General features: G+C 39.9%; 1 protein-coding gene across 8 annotated transcripts in view; it reads left to right on the top strand.

Annotated features, from left to right (window-relative positions):
• FREM1 (FRAS1 related extracellular matrix 1) overlaps positions 1 to 23978 on the top strand; it is a 99488-nt gene that overhangs the window by 11887 nt on the left and 63623 nt on the right. For 7 of the 8 annotated variants that reach the window (XR_006102463.1, XM_042454585.1, XM_042454586.1 and 4 more), the window contains exons 3-13: positions 6310 to 6404; positions 8526 to 8827; positions 10095 to 10246; positions 11457 to 11780; positions 12892 to 13000; positions 13990 to 14121; positions 15584 to 15928; positions 16476 to 16618; positions 17732 to 17928; positions 20530 to 20620; positions 22895 to 23062. Coding sequence is in view for 7 of the 8 variants with exons in the window: in XM_042454585.1 (XP_042310519.1) it covers positions 6310 to 6404; positions 8526 to 8827; positions 10095 to 10246; positions 11457 to 11780; positions 12892 to 13000; positions 13990 to 14121; positions 15584 to 15928; positions 16476 to 16618; positions 17732 to 17928; positions 20530 to 20620; positions 22895 to 23062 (2058 nt within the window). In the remaining variant the exon portion in view is untranslated. Of the gene's footprint in view, positions 1 to 6309; positions 6405 to 8525; positions 8828 to 10094; positions 10247 to 11456; positions 11781 to 12891; positions 13001 to 13989; positions 14122 to 15583; positions 15929 to 16475; positions 16619 to 17731; positions 17929 to 20529; positions 20621 to 22894; positions 23063 to 23978 lie in introns of those variants that run through there. The other variant, XM_042454588.1, reaches the window with a different exon arrangement.

Genomic DNA, 23978 nt, shown 5'->3' on the forward strand with positions numbered 1-23978 from the left:
GGCCATCCAGTCCAACCCCCTGACATGCAGTCAAAGCACTCTCGACAGATGGCCATCCAATGGATTGGGGGGGATGGGGGACAGATGGATGGACAGACGGACTGTAGTTTACTGAGCCTTTAATTCAAAATAGTCACCCAGGCTTGTTACAGACTGCCAAAATAAAGCTGCTTCAGGTCTCTTTGGAGGCATGCTGTTTAAATGATGCATGCATCCGAAGAATCCAGAAGCTGCACCAAAGCTGCACTCCAGTTCCTCCGGGCTCTTAGGACCCATGCATCATTTAAATAGCATACCTCCGAAGAGACCCGAAGCAGCTTTATTTTGGCAGTCTGTAACAGGCCCCAGTTTTCCTAATTGTCTTTGTTTGTTTCACTTATTTATAGGCTGCCTTTAAAAGTACAAAGCTTCCCAAGCTCGCATCTAAACAAGAAAATGCTTGATTTTGCTTAATTCTCTATCAGGTTGGCAGCAGAGTAAAGCATATCCCAAAGGACAAGATTAAAATCAGTCATAACAAGACTTTCTAAGGACTTTAGGATCAGGAATAGGAATGTTAAGCCTTTCCAAAAACATCAAGAGAAGGGGTTTGGTGGCTGGACCTCAGGGAGCAGATTTCACAGCTGCAATGCCTCTTGCCTTCTGGCAGCTGCATGTCAGCTTGTGATCCAGGCTGAATTTGAAACATTTATGTAAAATAAAGTTAATCAGGATGGTGTATTAATACTTTATTCATTATGTTTCAGAAAGCAGAGGTCATCCTTTCAGCAAAATAATTTTCTTTATTAAGTTTCTTATTTTTGGCATTGTTTTCTTTTTTTCACTGTATATGGAAAATGCGAATTATGGCGAGTAAGGCTGAAAAAATAACTTTAATGGTTGAGTTGCAGAGTTTTGGGAGGCTCTAGCCATAAATGAGGGCAGGGCTGGTCCAATCATGAAGCCAAGAGGAAGACGATTGAGAAAAGGCAATAAAAATTGTACAGTGGGTTGCTTTATTTGCTTCCATGGGTGTGTTAGGAAGTTTCTAATTAGGGGATTGCTTAATTAACTCAAATTGCTGAGAGGGGGGTTAATAATGCCCTCGCAAGACCGTGTCCCTTATTGTATACCAAAGGGCAAAATAATCCCTTAAGAGATGACGCGGAGACAGACTTCTCCAATTGAAGTTCAAATATTTAATAAAGGGAAAACAAACATTCAGCAAAGGGCATACACACACAAGCACACACACTCAATGTTCAATGAAAGTAAAGGAGGGAAATGTGGGAATAGATTGAGAAAGGCAGTACTATGGGTGATACTTCTGAAGGCTTCTCCGGGAATCCCATGCAGATGTGGCTCATGAATGACATGGGGAATGTGGGGGGGAAATGGCCAAGGGATCTAAAATCAAAGTCCAGTCTAGTGTGGAGCCAAGCTCTATTCTGAAAGTAGCACACCTGATTGAGCAAATTTAAGGGTTTTTATAGGCGAAATCTAGCCTCTAGCGATGAGCTTAATGATTTGGCTGAAACTTAGACAAATGTGTTTAATCCCCTGGGCTTTGTTAAGCCGAGGTGTAGGATAGCCTGGTCAATGCAGTCAGGTCTTGACACAATCGGAGGAAGACCAACAGGTAAATGGGTGGGTCATTGATTTGATCCCTGGCCCATTAAGTGTGAGACTGAGAACAAACAGTCAGTATTGTGTTGGTTTTGGAGGTGCTGGCTCCCTCATTAATAACTCTCAAGCTACCTTTGGGGAATTTCCATGTGCTAGGGATCCTGCCTCTTCCCTGGCAAGCTGCCTCCATGGTCTTCTTGCTTCGGAGAAATGGCGGCTCTGCTAGGTGGTCAGTTTGAGCTCAGAGTGAGCTCCACACTCCAAAATTTTATAAAAATAGAGTTGTTCTAACAGGTGCCGGGAAGAGGAGGAGGCATTAAAAGGATTTTTGAACAACAATCATTTCTCTAAAACGCACAAAATAGTAACAGAATTAATAAGGAGTTTCTTGCACTGCTAAAAAAAACCCCAGTTTACCTCTCCTGAGTTGAAATCTAATTCAGGAGGCAGCCAGGTTCTATCGCATGTAATTTGTCGCTGAATTCGCCAGCAGAAAACAGCCCGGATGCAACCCAGCTCCCAGGAATGCTTGGGAAGTTGCTTTTCAAAGTCAGGAGTTTTCCGACTTTGAAAAGCGGCTTGCTGAGCGCTCCTGAGACCTGGGATGCATCCAGGCTGTATTTGGTGGCAAATTACGTGTGATAGGACCTGGTTGCCTTCTGAATTAGAATTCCACTTGGGAGAGGTAAACTGGATTTTTCTAGTGGTGCAATAAGGTCCTAAACTATATTACTCAACAAAAATAAATACTACTGTTTCTCCCCGCATATATGCCCTGATGGATATATGCCACTATTTTTCTACTTCCTCATATATAACAACATATTTATGGCTCTACAACCTACCAACACTTTTTGTTTTACAAAAACTAAAATTGATTTGTATCCCCATTGATATTGCAAATATATAATAGACAATTCCCAATTAAGATTTTTTCAAAGATTTCTCTTTGACGAACATTGTCAATTTGGTCATTTCAGCAAGTTTAGTTATCATCAAGAGCCAATCTTCTTGGCTTGGTATGTCGGTGTCCTTACTTCTCTGAGCACATGTTATTCTTGCTACTGAAATCATATATTGTAGTGCCCTTTTATATCCCCCCCCTTATTTTGATCAGTCAGTATTTCAAGCAGAAAAACATCTAGTTTCATATCTATCTTGATATGTCCTCTAGCACTGAATAAATTTGGGTCCAATATTTCTGTGCCTTAACATAGATCTGCCACATATGAAAAAAAGACCATATCTTATGTTTACATTTCCAATTTTTCCAAAACTTATTTTCCAAAACAAAAAAATTGTTTTGGCCTAATTATTTTTTTAATGGAGGAAGGTTACAATTGCTTCATGCCACCTGAAGGATATCCAAATACTTCTCTGTGTCATGTTGGTATACCATAAAATATCACTCCAGTATGGATAGGCCATTGAGAGAGCATCATCACCTGAGCAGCCTTCCCCAATCAGACACCTCCAGGTGTAAGACCTACTACAACCCCCATGATCGCAGGAAGGAGATGATGGAAGTTGTAGAACAACACATCTGGAAGTGCCAGGTTGGGAAAACTGAAATAGAGCAGTCCTTGGAGTGAAAATAATTGGAACCTGCCCTTGTTTAGCTAGAGGTTGTTAATTTAACCAGGAAAAGCTGCATTATGCAAGAGCTTCTCCTATGATCTCGTTTGTTGTCATGAAAGTGAGTAATGTACTAGGAATGTGTGACAATTTAATTACAAATTGTAATTGAAAAGTAGTTGAAGTGGAAATAAAAGCAAAGCCCGACATTAATTAGGAAAAGATTTAGCTCTCTTTTGTTGTACTTGTTAAATTTATGGACAATTATGGCTGCCTGTTCATATGAAAGGAAAACATATTAAGAAGCATAAAACAGATGTTTCTTTTTAACAAAGCAGATTGTGTCTACTTTATAATCACTGGCAAGAGTCCTGTGGAGGAAAAAGCTTTCATTATTTATCTCCCTCATTATCAATTAAGAGGAGGAACTAATGATGTCTTATGGATTTTTTTTTTGATGAACATTATTACCATTATTCTCCCATGGATCACTTAGCTGATACTAGGTTATACATATCTCGTTGTGTTACAAGATGGTAAATTCTCACAGCAAAAGTGTTTTGAAACATGGGGTTTAAATTGCCTGTGAGCCTCCCTCTTGCCATTCCTGTGAGCATCTGAAGTCATTGCCCCACGTGGGGCTTACAATGGCTTACTTTTACATCAGCCCCTAAAACAAATGTAAACGTGCGTTGACTAAGAGCAACATCTGTTTTCTTTCAAATTTCTTCCTGCATGACCAGCAGTCATATGTGAGACAAAATGAATGCTGCATTAACAGCATTTATACCGCACAGTCAGAGAGGCACAAATGTGCTTCTTATTGTCTTTTTCTCTTTCTTTCTTTCTTTCTTTCTTTCTTTCTTTCTTTTTCTTTCTTTGAGTGGGAGGAAAGTATGTGAACTCAAGAGGAACAGGCTGTCCCTATCATTAGGCTGAGGAATGCTGGCTCCTTTGGATAACAGGCCATGAGGTATAATTAAATGGAGCAAAGAGAAAATTATGTAGAATATAACATTTTTGCCACCCATGATGGTGTGTGTGTGTATCTTTTGTCACAAACATGTTATGGGTCAGCTTTGAATATAGAACATATACTAAAAAACAGATGTTTGTAAAGGAACAGATGTTCTAGCATAAATAAATAAATAAATATCCAGTTGTAAGTACTTGGCTGGACAGGAAATATGTATACAATACACACACACACACACACACACACACACACAATGCAGTGTTTATTGGTTACCCATTTATTTGTAAGGCACAATGTTCTGTTTAAAAACATTGTGAAGTATATCATTATGCCATATATGATCATGAAGCACATTTATCTAAAGTGTGCAAGAGACAAACAGGCATTTTGAAGATGTGTACATTGGTACAAGAGGCTTGGACACACAAAAGGATAATACAGTTGGCTTGAGGTCCCCATCATATCTGTATTTCCCAAAATATATCACTTTCTCTGAGGCACTTATGATAGAGTATTATTATTATTATTATTATTATTATTATTATTATTATTATTAACCTTTATTTATAAAGCGCTATAAATTTACACAGCGCTGTACATACAATCTTTTTAATTGGACGGTTCCCTGCCCTCAGGCTTACAATCTAAAAAGACACAACACAAAGGGAGAAGGGAGTGGTGGAGGGGAAGGGGCCTCTCTAGTAGGATAATACATATAAAATACATAGCAATACATGAAATGATTCAATAAAACAGGCAACAAAAGAACATTAAATAGCAAGTGACAGTTATGCAATGCCTGGGAACGCTTCTCTGAACAGGATGGTCTTCAGCTCCGTTTTGAAGCTGGTTAAAGAAGAGATGGCCCTTGTTTGCAGGGGAAGACGGTTCCAGGAGTGAGGGGCAGCGAGTGAAAAGGGGCGAATCCGAGATGGGGCAGAGGAAATCCTGGGCTGGGACAGCAGACCTTGGCTACCAGAACGGAGGGCCCTAGTGGGAAGGTGAGGAGAAATAAGGTCTGATAAGTAAGGAGGGGCCAGTCCATGGAGGGCTTTAAACGTTGACAGCAGGAACTTATACTGAATGTGGAAAGGGAGGGGGAGCCAGTGAAGGGATGCCAACACAGGAGAGATGTGGTCAGAGAGGTGGGTGGAAGTGATAATGGATAATGGAGAACATTTCTTAAATAGGCACCTGAAATCTGTAGGCAAAGCTGTCTTGTAGCATCTTTGAGATTAACTGTGCTAAAGGAGTTGTAGCATAAACTTTCGTAGACTGGGTCTACTTCCTCAGATGCACATCTCCATGCTACAAAATCCTTTGCATACTGATATTCCAGACTAACATGTCTTTGAATTTCGTGCCTGAAATCTGTTTGCAAAGAAGTAGCCATGTTACTTTCTTGCAGCATAAAAAGGAGGAAGGAAAGGGGAGGGGAAAATGAACTGTGGTAGCACCTTTAAGACTAATTGGTTTTCTTTTTTTCATGAGCTTTTATGTATATAAACCCACTTCTTTGGATTTTGTTTTTGTTGTATGCCTACAAGTCATTTCCAGATTATGGCAACCCTAAGGTAAACCTATTGTAGGGTTTTCTTGACAAGATTTGGTCAGATGGGGGTTGCCCTAGCCTTTATCTGAGGCTGAGAAAGTGTGACTCACACAAGGTCACCCAATGGGTTTCATGGCCAAGATGTGAATTGAATCCTGGTCTCCAGAGTCATAGCCCAACATTCAAACTACTACATCACACTTGTTCCTGCTTTTTTGGATACCATTCATTGCCACGTGATACTGCATCTGAAGAAGTGGGTTTATAGCCATGAAAGCTCATGCGAAAATATATAATGGATATACCTTACTTGAGAAAGGAATTACAGCCATGACATAACCACAGCAGTGTGGGGCCAGCACATCCTTCAAGTAGTTCAGATTGTTCAATATGTGATTTTAGACATTTCCAAAGGATATGATAAAAAGGATCTTAATTCTTCTCACTCTCAATGAGAAACTGTCAGGATATATTTTTACCCTATGTATTTTGTGCATATGGTTGGTACTTTTCTCCAAATTATTTCTAATTTTCAAGACAAACAAAAATGAGCTGAGAGGGCAACATTTACCCACACTTTCACAAAGTCTGTCTTTTACAGGTATTTGATTGCCATTTTCTTCCCAACGAAGTCAAGTACACTCACAATGGGTGTCCAATTCTTGATGAAGACTTAGTCCTGTTGAGGCTATACAGGTAAGTGACAAATGTGATATTATTAATCAAGGATTGTTTCTAAGGCAAAACAAGAAAATTTCCACAATTTATTACAGGTTTGAGTCTCTTTTTTCCAAAATCCAAAATTTTAGGAGTTACAACCCAAGTAGTGTAGTCTGTACATTTGCGAGGCTGGAGAGAGATACAGTGCTGGAGATGACTGTTTAGAAGGTCTCCAGGGACTGCTCTACATACCTGCTTCCACCTGCAGCAGCAACACTTTTGGTCATTCTTTTGCAAGGCAGAAGCAGGTGGCTGGCACATACCAGGTCCCTAATATAAGATAAAATGGTGTAGTATTTGGAGATGGCAGAGAGACATGGCTGTAGAGAGCAACTTGAATTTTGAGCTGGCTATCATTGTGGAGGCCACTGCTGCCTCAAAAGATGCTCTTCCTGGGCTTGTTGCCTGCAAACATATGGATTACATGCCTCCTCCCAACCTGTCTCCCATTGCCCTCTTTTGCTATTGCCACATCAGAAAGTTCACTTCATTTTCATGCATTTCCCCCCAAAAGCAGGTTTTTGAAATCTCCTCAAGATCTTCTCTAGCCACGTCTCTGCAGAGTTGTGCCACTCTGTAGCCTGCAAATACTACACAATTTATTTTATATAAAGGAGGCTGATTAATGTATGGTAGACTTCTGGAGAGCCCTCCAGGCATCTGCTTCTAACTTCAAGGTGGCAGCAGTAGTCGTTCATTCTCAAGGCAAAAGTAGACAGCTGGGCATTATTCCAAAATCCCCAAATATCCAAAATCTGAAACACTTCTGGTCCCAAGCATTTCAGTTAAGGGAAGACTCAATTTAAAAAGCAAATCTAGTCCAAGACAGCTTGCTGCCTGAAGTGTATACAATGGTGCTCCCTACCCATTTAATGTACCTAAACCAAAAGGACTGGCAGGTAAACCTGTCCTCAACACTGAGGAAGGGACAACACTGCAGACTGCATGTCACACAGTTCTCTCCTCCAATGTATGCCATCTCTCAGCATCTGCTGTCTTAGGTGACTGTCTTACTCTTACCTAATGGTAGGACCAGCCCTGATAAAATGGGAAATCTAATTTTATCCAAATGGTTTATTTCATGAATTATTTTTAAAATCCCCGTCTCACTGCGTAGTAGTGATTAGCTGTACCAGAGGATCTGTGTAACTTAACAGTTTATTCTCTTCTTTAGTATGCCAGTAAAATGGTGGATCTCTGTCTTACCACCAATGGAAGCAGCTGTTGCTGTTATCATCAGGGAACAACACTGGTCCCAACAACGCAGTCTCTGAAGGCAGTAGTGGCTTCTCTGATCTTGATAGTTCCTGGCCAAATTCTTTCTTTCTTTCTTTCTTTCTTTTTTGGTGTGGGTGGTGGTGGTGAATGAAAAGGGTGACAATGAGAAAGGTGAATGAGAGAGAGATAAACAGGTTCCTCCTTTTCCTAATGTCCTTGTCCTACTTCCTGAACCCAACCCTCTCTTTTCCCTCTCTCACCCTCATGCCTCCTTTTGATTTTTAAACAATCTCTCTAGAGTCTTAGTACTACAGCAATAGGCTCATGTGCAAAAAAGGTCAATCTCTTCTCACAAACTTTAGTAAACTTGAGAATTCAAATGGAGGAAATCCTTCAGTGATGGCCTCCAGCCTTTCCCAGTTATGAATGCCTACCTTCAGCCCTAATTGAAACTGGCTAGCTTGTGTTTGGGAAATATATTTTCTTGAACACAGGGTGTAGTGGTTTAGCACTATGGCCCTAGAGAAAGTTATAATAATTAAAAACACCAAAAGGAGATACTGGAGAAGGCAGAGAATGGAAATAGGGCAGAGGGGAAAGATTTGCTGAATTGTGATAAACAGCTATAGGCATGCTAATTATAATTTATGATTATCTATGGGCACTGATATTATGTGTGGGTTATATTAGTTAGTATAATGCAGGTCTTAAAAATGCATGCAGTAGCATGTGCCATGGATAAATCGAATATAATGGAGGCCATATCTGGTGCATATCTTTTTATTACAATTTGTGAATTTCAGCATATGCAGATATTTTTCTACAACAGCTTCTTAAAATTCTACTATTTTATTTGCTTGTTTTTCTTATCCTTTGCAGATTTACTGAAACTGAAACATACACAGAAATATTCACCCTTCGTGTAAAGTTAGTGGAACCAGATTGTAATATTATCAAGATGAGCTCTATTGCTCTGGAGGTTTCTGAGTTTCACGGCCTCTCTAACGTAATTAACAAGAATGTAATTAATTTGGACTACAACAGGAATATTAACTTGGAGTGTACTATAAGCCTGAACTCTGTAGAAACTTTCCTACCATCCCATGGCCAGCTTGTTACTGGAGAGGTCAAGGAAGAAGAACCTCGTGGAGATCAACCTCACAGTTTTTCCCCATCATCTGGTAGGTCGTTCTTAATTTTTATACCTGTGTTAGCACACCCTCCAATTGTCCTGATTTAGTAAAGAGAGTTCCAGTTAATCCTCTGTTGTACGACTTTTTCAGCAGCTTTTAAAATGTCCCAGTTTTTCTGTGCTCCCCCCGATTTCCCCTTTTGTCCTAAGATTAATTCAGTTGCTGCAAACTGAATTCAACTTCTAAAAGTAGTTTAGACGTTATTACTTCAGCATGAGGGACGGTGGCATCAGGAGTCAGCACCCCCATTGACTTTCTCCCATACCAAACCATACAGAATCCTTAGTAATGTTTTTTGCACTAATGCTACTCACAAATCTTTATTCCCATATATCACTGAATGTAATGGGAATAGTTGTGACATAAACAACTAGCAAAATTAAAACTAACCTTTTAAATTACAGTATCATATGTAATGGGATTGTGGCTCCATTGAAAAAGAGGATGAGTTTTAGGACCCTATCATTTCCAACTTCTAAAAATGGCTGTGGAAGCGGCTTAGACGACCCCGGCTGCATCCAGGATGGACTTGGGCAGCGATTTGGTAGTGATTTAGGTGTGATAGGAACCAGCTTTTTAAACCCTATTATCCCCTCTGTTGTAAGCTGCCCAGATTCCCAGTGACTGGGCGGCATATAAATAAATCCTATTATTATTATTATTATTATTATTATTATTATTATTATTATTATTATTATTATGTGATAGGGACCTTAAAATTGAACAGCAAACAGAAGAGTCACACAGGTCAACATTACAATTTTCTCTATTATTGTGTGGCATAGTGTCTTTCTGTATAAATTATAGTGCACATAGTGCTTAAACAAACTGTGCGCAGATCTGCATCTTGTTTTCAGTGGTGCAGAAGTGTCTACTCCTGCATCTAGCAAAGATGGTATATAAAACATTATTTGCAGCCCTGTGAGATAAAACTCAGATGACACAGCTATTTCTGACTTATGTTGATACATATTCCAGGAAACCCAGCTGGTGTTTATGAACTATTTGATCCCTTGGTGGTTATTTTAACTTTTCTCATGATAATTGTCAACATGATCACCGTATAATGGTATTTATTGAAGGCTTCCCTTCACAATATTTTTCAGTGTGGCTTTCCATGCAAATTTCAATAGATAATTACAGTAAGATATACAATAGTGATCAATAACACAGGCATAAACAAGTTACAGTGCTTCCCATGGATGATTAAAACACAGGATGGGTGACAAGTACCTGACTGAGCGTTGCATTCCAGGCTTGAAGACCATTCAGAACATCAAAGTGAGCTGCCAAGATTTTCTCCTGATGGGTCTTAGATACCAGCATTTGGATCCTCCTTCACCCAGCATTGATTACATTCCCATCAGACTGGATCTTACGGATCGCAGAAGCAAGACTGTGTACAAGGTAAATAGAGTCTTACACCCATGCACATATTTCTGGATTACCTTATCTTCTGAATAAGATGGGCAGCCATCATCCATCTTAAACCCAACAGATATCCATGCCCCAGTGGATTTTAAAGCACAGATGTTCTGCTACAAATAGTCTAGATCTGGGGCATAGCTTTCCACAACACTTACTCTTGCCATTTCCAGCAGACTTCACAGCAGGCATTGTGGGTAAGAGAAGAAAGGAACCTTACGTCCCTGTGAAGCTTGCTCATTGTGAGAGAGCCCATTACCAAGCTACCAGTCTGCCACTCACTGTATCCCTTCTTCTTAGCCCCCTTCTTAGCCCCCTCTTAACCTAATTCTTAGCCTCCTAATAAGATTATCTTTAAGTGAAATAAATTGACCTCCTAAAATGACCAAGCATCTGATGGTGCCAGAATCTAGAAAGTCTCTTGACAGAATCATCTCAGAAGAGGCTAAACACAATCAAGAAAAACAGATGATTTTTATCATTAGGCTTCTCCATAACATAAAACTTATTGGATCACTGGTCCTAGTCATTACAGAACAATTCTTATCTTTCCATAAACATCCCTGAACTCTAAACCTACTTCCACCTTCACACCTTCCTCTCAGATGGCCAAGTTTCTCACTAACTATAACTGTGGACAAGTCTACACTTAGGGGAAACGTCTGAATGGACTTTCTATCTTTTCCACCCCTATACCACTCTGGAACCTAGCAGACTTGTAATCAGGACTCAGTGTTTTGGTTCCCTTCCTCGAACTGCAGATAAAGAGGGCATATCAAATTCCAGCATGGCATAGTGGTTTGTTGAACTATGAGGTTTGATTCCCAGCTCGGCCATGAAACCCACTGGGCGACCTTGGGCAAGTCACATGCTCTCAGCCAAGAAAGCCCCATGATAGGGTCACCTTAGGGTCTCTGTAAGTTGACAACAACTTGAGGGCACAGAACAACAATCAAATAGCGTGTAGCCCACTAAACACACTTGTTTGATTATGTTCCTCTAGGTCACAACGTTTCTAGGTTTAATCTCATGTCATTTTCAAGCACCTTTCCTGAACAAACCGGGCAGATGATGGAATTATCTAAGAAACTGATCCATGGAGGAAAACGTTACATCAAAACGCTCCAATTAATCATGGACAGTCTAGTGTATAGTTTTGTCACTTGATTTGTTGCTTCTTTCTGTTCCACAGTCTGAGCATGCTTGGATTCCTGTTCAGATCAGAGGAGCTATATCTAACCAGGCCCCACAAGCCGCTTTCATGGCTATGTTCATTCTGGAAGCAGACCAGTTCATCTTGAGCCCATTGTCAACAGCTATACTGGATGCGGAAGATGGTGAAACACCCAAATCTCTTCTTGTCTTCAACATTACCAAGCCACCCCAAGAAGGGTACATCACTCACCTGCAAGATCACACAAAGCCTGTCTTGTCCTTCACGTGGAACAGCCTCAATGATATGCTTATAGCATACCAGCCTTTAAACAGGAGTCATACCGAGAGGAGAAATTATGAGGTAAATGAAATGAGATGGGTGTCCCAGCTCTTTGCAGCTGAGAATTTCACATGCTTTGTGCAAACATGATATACAACATGAAAGGGAGTTGCCAGGCAGAGCTAGCCCCACCATTGAGTGCAGTGGGGCAACTGCCATGTGTGAATGTACTCAGCCATTCCATTCTGGGTGTATTCACACTTCAGAGTTAATGCAGTTTGGCACCACTTTAACTGCCAATGCTCTATCCCACAGAATCCTGGGATTTGCAGTTTGGTGAGGTACCAGAATGAACCAGCATGGTGTAGTAGTTTGAGTGTTGGTCTATGACTCTGGGTTCAATTCCCGGCTCAACCATCTAAACCCTCTAGGTGACCTTGGGCAAGTCACACTTGCTCAGCCCCAGAGGTTGAAATGGCAAACATCCTCTGTACAAATCTTACCAAGAAAACTCTGTGATGGGTTTGCCTTAGGTTCACCATAAGTCGGAAGGTAGTTGAAGACACACAGCAACAACAACGAGGCACTAGAGCTCTCTGACAGACCAGGTTGAATGCTTCATTATGCAGCAGTGTCAAACTGCATTAATTTTGCAGTGTAGATGTAGCCCTAGTGGCTTCACAGGCTGTTTTGCTCACAGTGTTCTTTGGCACAGTAATATCAAGTAATTAAATCATGAGAAAACCAGGTGAGCCTTTGCTTGCAGGTACATGGGAACCATCACTGCGCTTGAAAGTTTTGCAACTGTTTTTAACTGGATGAATTAACTGATGAAAGCTTGCTGCGCCACCAGAAATATTTCCCACATGACAATCATACCCTTATGGCAGTTTTTAAATAAGTAGCTGTGCTAGTTTCTTGCAGCATAAAAGGGAGGAGGGGAGAGGAGAAAAGAAATATAGCAGTAACTTTTAAGATTAACTGGTTTTAATTTAGCATGCACTCTTTATTTTAGCTGTAAAAATCCCATGGAAATAGAAATAGTGCTCCCTCTTGTGGAAATTGAAATAAACAACGCAGAGGGTGATATGGGGAATGGAATGAGATATAGGCTTTTGGTTTAAATTAAGTGGGCTCTTCAAATGTCCTTGTGTAATTTTAATAAACAGTATGTCTTCTTTTTGTATTACAGGTGGAATTTGAAGTTCATGATTTGTACTTTGAGAAGAGTTCACCAATCACTCTCTATATATCTGTCAGAACAACAGATACAAATGCTCCTCGGGTTTCATGGAATACAGGTGAGGATTACTTTCACACTGAACAACATTATAATACAACATGGAGCTGCAGGAGTCAAGTACAATAAACCATGCTCTGTACACTATAATAAACTTGACTGCTGTCCAAAAGTACAATGGAGAATGCCAGTGTGGAAGTAATACTATCTTGCCAGTACTATTACCTTCTGTATATGGAATGGAAGGAGACAACTTGTCCTTTGCCCCAAGCAGGAATATTTATTGGGATGATCCTGATTTTATGGTAAAGGTAGGTGTGGAAGCTATCACTGAGTTTGTCTTTGTCTTAATAGTTACAGTTTGTTTGTTCTATTCTGAGAAGGCCTGGATGATGTTGAGGATCTGGGCTTCCAGCTCACATGATTTTCCCATTGCATCCACCCTCACAAAATGCACAGAGTATCCTGGGTTGGAATCATATGGAAAATCTTCATATGGAAGTCTGGAAGTCTTGGCCTAAACTGATGTTTACTAAAATGCTTAATGTTTTAGATCAGGAGTAGAGAATCTATGGACCTTGATATATTCCATCTCCCATTGTTCCTGACCATAATCTATGTTCACTGGGGCTGATGGGAGGTGGACAGTATGAGGGGTCAGCAGGTTAGTTTCAGGCAGTAATTCAAAGAGCTTCTTGCCTAGACCAGATAATAATAATAATAATAATAATAATAATAATACTTTCTTTACGTAATAGATTCTAACTGCTTGCTCACTTTCCCACCAACCTCCTTAAAGCATGCCTTTTCAGAAGAGCCCTGCTGTGTGAGACCACGATCCTATACAGTCTAGCATTCCATACAAGCTGTGGCCTATGGGAAGCCCAAGGGCAGGCATTGAGGGCAATAGCATCCTCCTACTCATGTTCCCAGCAATTGATATTGCTTCCTGTCCTTGTACTGTTTATGATCATGATAGCCACATATAGTTTTACTCCCATGAAAATAACCTTTTGATAGCCCACTCATCCTCTTATTTTCCCTCCTTAGGTCTTGATCTCTTGGAAGGACAGTCACGACCAATAACATGGAAGCATTTTCAGATTGTAGACAATGATGATATCAGTGGTGTTCGGTTAGTCACTGTTGATGGTTTACAGCATGGACAGCTCACTGTAAGAGGTATCCTATTCTGGGTGATGTTTGTTCACAGATGTCACTATTTATTCATTTACTGTAACTAAAGTACATTGATTGATTCACCCTTACTGCTGCTTTGACAAGAAGATTTTAATTGCATGCAGAGATCACTATTGGGTTAATGAGTGGGCAGTGGTTATGCATGTACATATTTATGAGAACTGTACATCACTCATGTGGAAGCATAATTTCTGACAAACAACATATTTGGGTAACTTCTGCACATCTTTCAGCGTAAGAGTGGTCTCCGCATTCTCCTGAATCAAGGGAGAGGAGAGGCTGCTGCCATAAGTATGAATTTACTATGGTGCATCAATATACTTCTCAGATCTTTAGAGGGAAGACCATATGTCAATAGAGCACATGCAAAAAGTTGCACACAGAGACTAATCTTAGGCATTTTCAGCCAAAATTTATTGGGCAGATTATATAGGAGGAGGGGTCCTGTAGGTAACCTGGACTCAAACCATATATAGAGTTCTACCTATTATAGGTTATATCTCTAGGTTTTCCAGGTCTTAGGGCCTAGACCGTCTTCTCTAGTCCTCAGAGCAAGGATACTGCCTTGAGAAGCAAATGCATGTATATTTTCTTCCTTTGTTAGACTGAGTATTTTTTATTTGAATGGCAAACTCTGTGCAAGTTGATGCTTGATGAATTATGTTTAATGACATCATGGGGGATACCCCTTATGACCTCATCAGAGAATCTCTCTGAGTCTCATGTTTTGGCCCTGAAAACGCTAGTTTTCTCCAACACATTGTTGACTTCTTGAGTGAATTTGTTGGTGTCCGTGGCATTCCTCTGTCTTGTGACTCTTGATGCAGCTCATTGATCATACCAATAAAGTTTGGTTGATATCTCTTATGAACTTAACCATTTCAATTCCTGATCTTCACCTTGACCTCTTATACAGTCTCACCATTTTGAAAACAGAACACCCACAAGACAAGACTAAGGATGATTTGTACATCCCTATTTATTTTGTACTTCAAGGTTTTAATGTTTATTTGTCAACTGGTAGCCATGCCCTATGAGGCGTGTTTTCAAAAAGGTGAGCCTGGAGAAGAGGCGGTTAAGAGATGATATGATAGCCCTGTTCAAATATTTGAAGGTATGTCATATTGAGGATGGAGCAAGCTTGTTTTCTGCTGCTCCAGAGAACAGGACCCGGAGCAATGGATGCAAGATCCAGGAAAAGGGATTCCTCCTCAACATTAGGAAGAACTTCCTGACAGTAAGAGCTGTTTGAGAGTGGAACCCACTCCTCTGGCATCTGGTAAAGACTCCTTCTTTGGAAATTTTTAAACTGAGGATGGATGGCCATCTGGAAGGGCTGCTTTGATTGTGTGTTCCTGTATGGTAGGGGATTGAACCTGCTGGCCCTTTTGGTCTCTTCCAGCTCTATGATTCTATATGACTATTATGAATTACCGTCTTTCAGGAGAAAAGGGATTCCTCTTCACAGTCTCAGACCTTAAGGCTGGTGTTGTACGTTACCATCATGATGACAGTGATTCCACGAAGGACTATATTGTCTTTAGGATCTTTGATAATCGCCACAGTAGCCGCCACAGGTTTCCTATCAACATTCTGCCTAAAGACGACAGTCCTCCATTCCTGATTAATAATGTGGAGATAGAGGTTCATGAAGGACAAGTGATTCTGATCCAAGGGTCAATGCTCCAAGCCTCTGACATGGACTCCAGTGATGACTACATACTCTTTAATGTCACCAAATTGCCACAGGCAGGAGAAATCATGAAGAAGCCTGGACCAGATCTTACTGGTAATATATTAAAATGGAAAAGCCAAAAGGCTAATGTGGTAAAATGCAATAACTCCATTTTTTGAATTGATTTTCAAGGCCAGTATTATCCTTTAACCTTGAATGTTTTCAGGTTTATTTTCATTTCCATTTAATTCTTGTGATAACTACTGGTCACACCTTATTAACTCTACTGTTGTCTCATTCTTCTTCTGTGGCTCTTGGCTTGAAGATTTTTTTAAATCAAATATACAAATTAAAGTCTGTGGATTGAAATGGATTTGCTTGCATTTAAGAGCACATCATGGTTGTACCAGTGTTTAGATGCTAAACCTAAACAAAACTAAAGTCTGTAATAAAACAATCTCTTATGTGTGGGTTCTCAACATGAATTTTGAACTGCATGTATTCTTGGCTTGGATCCTGAGCCACTTTTGTGAAGTAAGGCTGTCATGGCTTTATATTTAATCATTCTTAACATGGAATCAGAGTTAGACTGAGAGTATAATTGTTGTATACAGTTATAATTTGGTTGAGAACTAATTCCTTTCTGTCTTCGAGTCAACAGGTTATCCAGTCACTAAATTCCTTCAGAAAGATCTTTTCAATGGAATAATTTACTACCGTCACTTAGGAGGAGAAATATTTGAAGATTCAATTGAGGTTATTCTCTGTGATAGCCATGAGCCTCCTAATCTTTCAGAAATTCAGGTATGTGGATTGTGGGATGAAGGAAAAGCCTACACCGATCTATAGTCAAACGCTTATTTCATTTACTGTTTACTAGGAAAGTACCAGTGAGCACTGTGAAGTGTTCCCCTAAGCAAACATCCATAAGGATATACTGGAAATGTATGAGAATTCAATTCTAACAATCAGATGGGAAAGGTACATACCAGACTGAGTCGCCCTTATCTAAAATGCTTTGGACCAGAAGTGCTTTTACTTTATTTTTTGGATTTTGGAATACCTGTATTTGCACATATGTATATAATGAGATATCTTGGAGATGGAACCCAAATCTAAACATAAAATTCATTTATGTTTTGTATACACCTTATAAATGTAGCCTGAAAGTAATTTTATACCTAATATTTTTAATAATTTGCGCATGAAACAAAGTTTGTCTTCAGTGAATCATCAGAAAGCAAAGGTGTCACTACCTCAGCCACCCTTGTAGACAAGTTTGGATTTGGAGCATTTTGGAATTCTGTATATGGGATACTCAACCGGTAATATTAATGACAAATGTGTTTAGCAAGTTTAAAGGCTGTCTATAAAGGGTACGCATCTTATGGCCCACTAATATTTTGTTGTACTTCATTTCCCATGATCCCTTACCATTCACTAGGCTGACTAGGTCTAATGCAGATTGCAGTATCTACAAGACCTAAACTAAAATTTTCATTTCACTCAGCCAATAAAGGGTGGTAGTGGAATGAAACGTAGGTAAACATAATGGTGGGCTTTTTGTGTCCAAGCTGGCTAGAGATAATGCAGTCCAAGAATAACAGGTTAGGGATATCTGGTGTACATATTTAAATATAGCAGTCATTGGTCATGGACAATTCTGAAAGTATGCTTTTATAACATAATGTAATGTGTTTATTCTTACTGAAGTAAAATTGATTATGGGTCACTTATTTTAATTATCTGCTCTTTTGACATGTTTCTTCCAGTGAATGCTAAAAGGTTGTTTTCTGAGAGACAGAATATAAAAGCTTGCCATAACTGTGTAGCATTTGAACTGCAATAATTAGCTGCAATAAGTTGCAATATATTGCTTGTCAGTATATCATTTTTGCCCCCAAACCCTTTTACTAGGTAATAAGAGTGCACATAATTCCTGTGGATGATCAGCTTCCCAAAGAAACTTCCGGAGTAAAACGCCATCTGACTGTCAAGGAAACAGAGATTGCCTATTTGACAAAGAAACACCTCAACTTCATAGACACAGAAGCAGAAGATAGAGAGCTCATCTATACAGTCATTTCTCCTCCATTCTTTTCTTCATTTCATCAGTAAGTCTGGGTAAATGTCCACTCTTCAAAAGAAAAAGATGCGTTCTCAGCATGCATTGGATGACAGCTGACTACCAGACCTGTGGAGGGAGACAAGGATTTGTATTTGGTTCTCTCAGATCAGTGAGGTTATAGTATTTTCAGGAAACCCATGTAGTAGAAATCCATTTTCTTGTTTGTTTTTCGTTGCCCAGATATTGAGTATTTCTGTTGTCAGCCTTGCTAGGTGGGCTGCCATTTTTCTATGCCAGAGGTGTAGTGGAACCATAACTTTCCAGGTTGGAGTATGGTGACTTTTTGTGTAGCAGGCTATGTCATATCTGCCATACACATGCAGAGTGGCAATAGATTTTTTCAGCATCTTATATTGTTGAGATGTGGTGCTGGAGAAGAATGCTGAGGATGCCATAGACAGGCAAAAAGACAAACAAATGGGTCCTTGAATAGATCAAGTCTGAAATACTCCGAGAAACCAAGATGATCAAACTGAGGCTGTTATACTTTGACCACACCATGAGAAGCATGACTCATTAGAAAAGAAAATAATACTGGGAAAGGTTGAGGGTAGTGGAAAGAGAGAAAAGAGATTATCACACAGAGGGGAAGAACGGGAGCAAAGCAGATCACTCCCATCCTTATCCCGTCTTATTCACACAATCGGTGGAAAGATTATCACACCTTGCACACTTATCCCATTCTTCTCCCATCTGTGAGGTGTAATGGACCCGTCATTTGGTATTAACAAACTCCCGCTAAAACCATTACACTTCGCAGATAGGAGAATAACGGGATAAGCACGTGGGATGTGATAATCTTCCCCCAATCATGGAAATGAGATGGGATAAGGACGGGAGCAATCCAATTTGTTCCCATCCTTAACCTCCATGTGATATTCTCCACAGACTGCATGTCAGATCAGGGAGGTCATGAGCATGAATCGACAAGATTTAGAAGCTTATTCCACACCTCCCCCCTATTATGGGAACTGGAAGGGGACGTTTGGGGCCATGCGCAACCTGGAAAAAACGGATTTTATTGCACAAGAAATTGTCCTCAAAAGGGCCCCATTCTGTCCCCCGGCACCAAGCTGTCCCCATTCAGTGCTGAGGAGCGTGAAATGTTCTGGTTGGAAGTCTTCCGACCGAGCAAAATGACACGCCAGGGGACAGAACGGGGCCCTTTTGAGGACAATTTGCTATGTAATATAATCCGTTTTTTCCAGGTGGCACGCGTCCCCAAGCGTCCCCTTCCAGTTCCCATAACAGGGGAAAAGGTATGCGATAAGGTTCTATAGCAGAGCAGTGGATGACAGGGACTCTTGGAGGTGTCTCATCCACAGGGTCACCATGAGTTGAGGTCAACTGGAAGTCAATTAACAACAACACCAATCCCTGTTATTCTGCCAATTATTCTGAGGTAGTTTGTTCTTGAAATGGCTACCAAGAAAAACATCAGTTTGCCAAATGGCGTCCTCCTCATGAAGGTGAAAAGGAATAAAACTGGCCTGTTGATATGAATCAGTGTGGCTGCCAGCATTTTTGGATTTTCCCTGAAGGCATGACCATGAGGAGCAGCACAATGAGTGCCCGCACCTCTATGTTTACTAGTCCATGACTAATGTCCATACAGATACAAAAAAGTTTGATGTTTATAAACTATTATGGTAAGATGCAGCAGTGGCAATGGAGAATAGGAGGTGGAAGGAAACCCCCAAATGGCAAACCTGCTGTGGGAGATAATTTCAAGGTGAAGATCTATTCTGCATATTGCTTTCCTTTCCTGAAAGAACAAATATACTCGAAATACTTGGGTACGCACCTCAAGGCATCAGTCCTACAGTCAGTTTACTGATCAGAGTTTTTACTATGTCTGTTTTTCATACTATTGATTGATTGATTGCCAAAATGACAGGAAAAGGTGCTTTTAAAAAAACTAAATAGTTAAATACAGGTGGCCCTCTGTATCCACAGATTCTACATCCTGCGGATTCAACTATCCACAACTTGAAAAAAATCCAAAAAGTAAACCTTGATTTTGCTGTTTTATATAATGGATACCATTTTTCTTCTGTATATAATGGGACTTGAGTATCCATGGTTTTTGGTATCTATGGGCAATCCGGGAACCAAACCCTAGTGGATACCATAGGCAATGTACCTACATTTCTAAAGTATATTTCATATCCTAATTAATCATGGAATCACATAATAATAGAGTTGGAAGAGACCGCAAGGGCCATCCAGTCCAACCCCCTGCCATGCAGAAAATTCAAATCAAAGCATGTCCGACAGAATTTCATCCTGTACTGTTTTGGACAGTACTTTGGGGCAGAGGACCTGATGGCAATTAACTTTTTGTGTAGTTCAGGGGTAGTAGTGCAGCCCTTCAGACCTTGCTGAACTGTATCTCCTAACAGACGTAGCCAGCATAGCCAATGGTGAGGAATGCTGAAAGTTAACATCTTCTAGAAAGCTGCACAATTTCCACACTTAGTAAAGCTAGTAGCATGGGAATCAATTCTAGAATGCAAGTTTGTTTTTAAGTTTTCTGTAAAAAGTTGTTGGACTTCTCTTACAAATATGGCAATAATTTTATGTACAGCTACACAGATGCTGGAAAATTGTTTATGGTAGACAGCATTCCAAGGCTGATCAAGGATCCTGCTACTCCATCACTGAGATCATTTACTCAGGTTTGTTTTCAAGATGTAAATTTTCCTGGACTCCCAAGTATCCTGTTTTCCAATAGCCCCACCCTTTAACCTTCTTGATCTATGAAGCTGAATCAAAACTCTGCTCACTGAAACTGTGCAGAGAAAAAAATGCCCACCAAATATCTTATATTTGGGGTAGGGTTATTGGAATAAGTGTGAAATGGTTTCTGGGGCCCAATTGGGGTGTATTCCCATCTGAAATTAAGCCCCAAAGAGTATTCTTCTAGTATAGCTGGCCATGTAGAATATAATGAAGTCTCAAAATACAATTAATGGCTTTATGCTGTGTGCAATGATTATATTCTTAATCTTTGTACAGTGGGAGTAGTGACACTCCTGGAAAATAAAGAAGATAATGGGGTGGGTGGGTATAGACGTTTTCTACTTGCATCTTTAAGATGTATTTATTTCAGCATTAACTTTTGTGTATGTTGGTCCATTACTTCAAATGAATTGATAGAGTTTAGTATTAAACCCACTGGTATTTAAACTAAGGTCCAAAACACACTGAAGAAACAATTCAGTTTGAGACCACTTTAATTGACCTGTCTCAATGCTAGGGAATTCTGAGAACAGTAGTTTTGTGAGACATTTATCCTTCTCTGTCAGATAGCTGGTGCCACAACAAACTGGATTATTTCTGCTATGTGTTTTGTACCTAAGTTAGAGTGGTATCAGTTCATGATGAAATACATAAATTCATCTTACAGATTCTACTAGACTTCTCCCCTCCACCCCCATTTTCCTTTTTATGCTGTAGTAGACTACCATGGCTATCTCTTGGAAAACTGGAAAACAGAGTTGAAAATATCTGGAAAACTGCCTTTTTAAAAACAGTATATATTAGCACAATATCATACTACATTTTTATAGTGCTATTATTCCACTTTAACTGCTATGGCTGTCTCCTATGGAATTCTGGGGTTTGTAGTTTAGTGCAGCCTAAAAACCTTCTGGCTGAGAATTCAAAATACCCCTTCCTACACTACAAATCCCAGGATTCCACAGGAGGCAGCCATAGCAGTTAAAGTGGAGCAACAGCACTAATAACAGAATAGTGTGATACTGTCCTTAGTCTCTTGCTGAAACAGTCCACAGGAGACACAGACTTCTTAACTGAGCACTGTTGAGTTAAATGTGGTTTTTTTTTCCACACATGCAGTGCAAGTTGTTCTCACAATTGTTACTACCACCATTACGGAGTTTATCACACTATCGAGATCCCATGGGAAAACAGGAGTTAAACAAGATTTAAAGCAAAGAGAACCCGGAAATGCCTAAAGTTTATCACATGACGTTGCAATTAACGTGAAATAGCGCGAAATTAATCCAAATGCAAAGCACAGAAAAACGGCAGCTTTTTACTTTTGGAACAACCCGAAAGTAAAAAAGCTGCCAGTTTTCTCTGCTTTGCATTCGAATTAACTTTGCGTTATTTCACTTGGGCAGTCCCCTAGTGTGATAAACTCCCCGAATTTGCAAGTTTTGTTTAAATTCGAATATACTTTAAATCTTTTTTAATTCCCATTTTCCCACGGGATCTCGCTAGTGTGATAAACTCCTACGACTCATTCTCAGTTTCTTTCTCCACAAGAGAAGACTGCTCTAAAAGTCCTCACTACATCTCGAGCTAGAATTGGATCATATCCTGAAATTATACAACTTTCTGTCAGAATGTATGACCAGAGTTAGTAATGGTCTTGAGACCACATCACATGTGATGCCACAAATATTTGAGGATTGAAATGTAACTGCAAACCCACATTTCTGCATGACCCACAATCAAGTTAAAATCTGGCTTCCTGTGGATTCAAAATCACAATAAAGTCATGTAATGAGGATTCGGACATCATGATGATATCTGTTGTGCCATGTGTAAAAATAGGATTGGTCTCCCTTTGCAAAGTTAAACTATATAAATGTGGGCATGGATTGGGAAGATAGTTTAGTTAAATTAGAAATTGACAACTTTCATGCTAGTGGAATATAACTCCCATCAACCTTATCCAGCATAGCAAATGACAAGAGATGTTGGGAGTTGCAGACCGACATAATTTGAAGGGCCTCCATTGTCTATCCTGAGTTAAAGGCTCAGCTTGTCTGATTTGTAAAATGAAGACACTGGTGACAAACATGTAACTATAAATGTATCATTATGCAGAAAAGGCATTTGGATTTGCTGATGAATGGCTAGGAACATATGCTTTACGGTTTGTTTGTTTGTTTGTTTGTTTGTTTACTGTGTGCCTGTAGCATGCCATAAACCACATGAAAGTGGCATATATGCCACCTTTACAAGATATTGGTCCTGAGCCTCAGTACATCCAGATCAGATTCTCAGTCAGCAATCAGCACGGTGGAACTCTGTATGGCATCTGTTTTAACATTACTATTCTTCCTGTGGACAACCAAGCTCCAGAGGTAAGGCTATAATGCTAATAGGAATGGGATAAAATAAAGGGTTAAGCATGGTCAAGGGTTGGACTTACATGAGAGAAGAAGTATTTTTTTTAATATTAAGAGTTTAATGATTTTATGTTTTAGTGTTAACGTATCTGAGAATAAGGTTATCAGAGTGAAAACTGGTCAGAGTGCCTATACCTTTAATGGTTGCAAAGAAAAGGAAATTTCTGCAAGTGTTGCATGTTACCTGGTTGCTTGACAAGCAGCACCTCCTGAAATTCCCTCTTCTACACAACTATTAAAAGAACAGGAGCCATAAACATTGTCCAAGCTGACAACCCCATGCCACCTTCCATCCAGTTTTGTTCTCAGTTGGGCTTCTTCTGACTTCAAAAGCTTGCTTCAGCAAATGCAAATGGGAACAACTCAGGTCATCCTGGGGGTTTCCCAGAAGACAATGGGTCATTAATTAAATGGACACTCTTGTTGTGCTGTGCAATGACCTTTGGTCAAAAGCAATAAAGTTTGATTTGATAAATGGACACCCTGAGGCCTTTCCATTCAACAACAGAGCAATACACAGATTATCATGTAAATTGCTTCTTCTCAACCAACAGTATATATACCCCGCTCCCTTCCATACCAGCATTCTCTGAAGATGCCAGCCACAGCTGCTGGTGACACTTCAGGAATACATTTTACTAGAACACGGCCTCTTAACCCGAAAACCCCACAAAAAACTATTTTCCAGCAAACTTTAAAATCAAAACTAACTATATGTACATATGCATGAAACAACTAAGTCAGTAAACCTTGAACAAGTAAAGGAAAAAAACCCTTTGAACCTTTTTGAAAGCATCTTCCAAAATGCATGATTTTCTTTTTCTTTCACCAGCCTCCATTTTTCTTATGATTCCCATTTTGATGGCCAGAC

Source organism: Sceloporus undulatus, chromosome 2 (genome assembly GCF_019175285.1).
Source record: "Sceloporus undulatus isolate JIND9_A2432 ecotype Alabama chromosome 2, SceUnd_v1.1, whole genome shotgun sequence".
Taxonomy (NCBI): Eukaryota; Metazoa; Chordata; class Lepidosauria; order Squamata; family Phrynosomatidae; genus Sceloporus; species Sceloporus undulatus.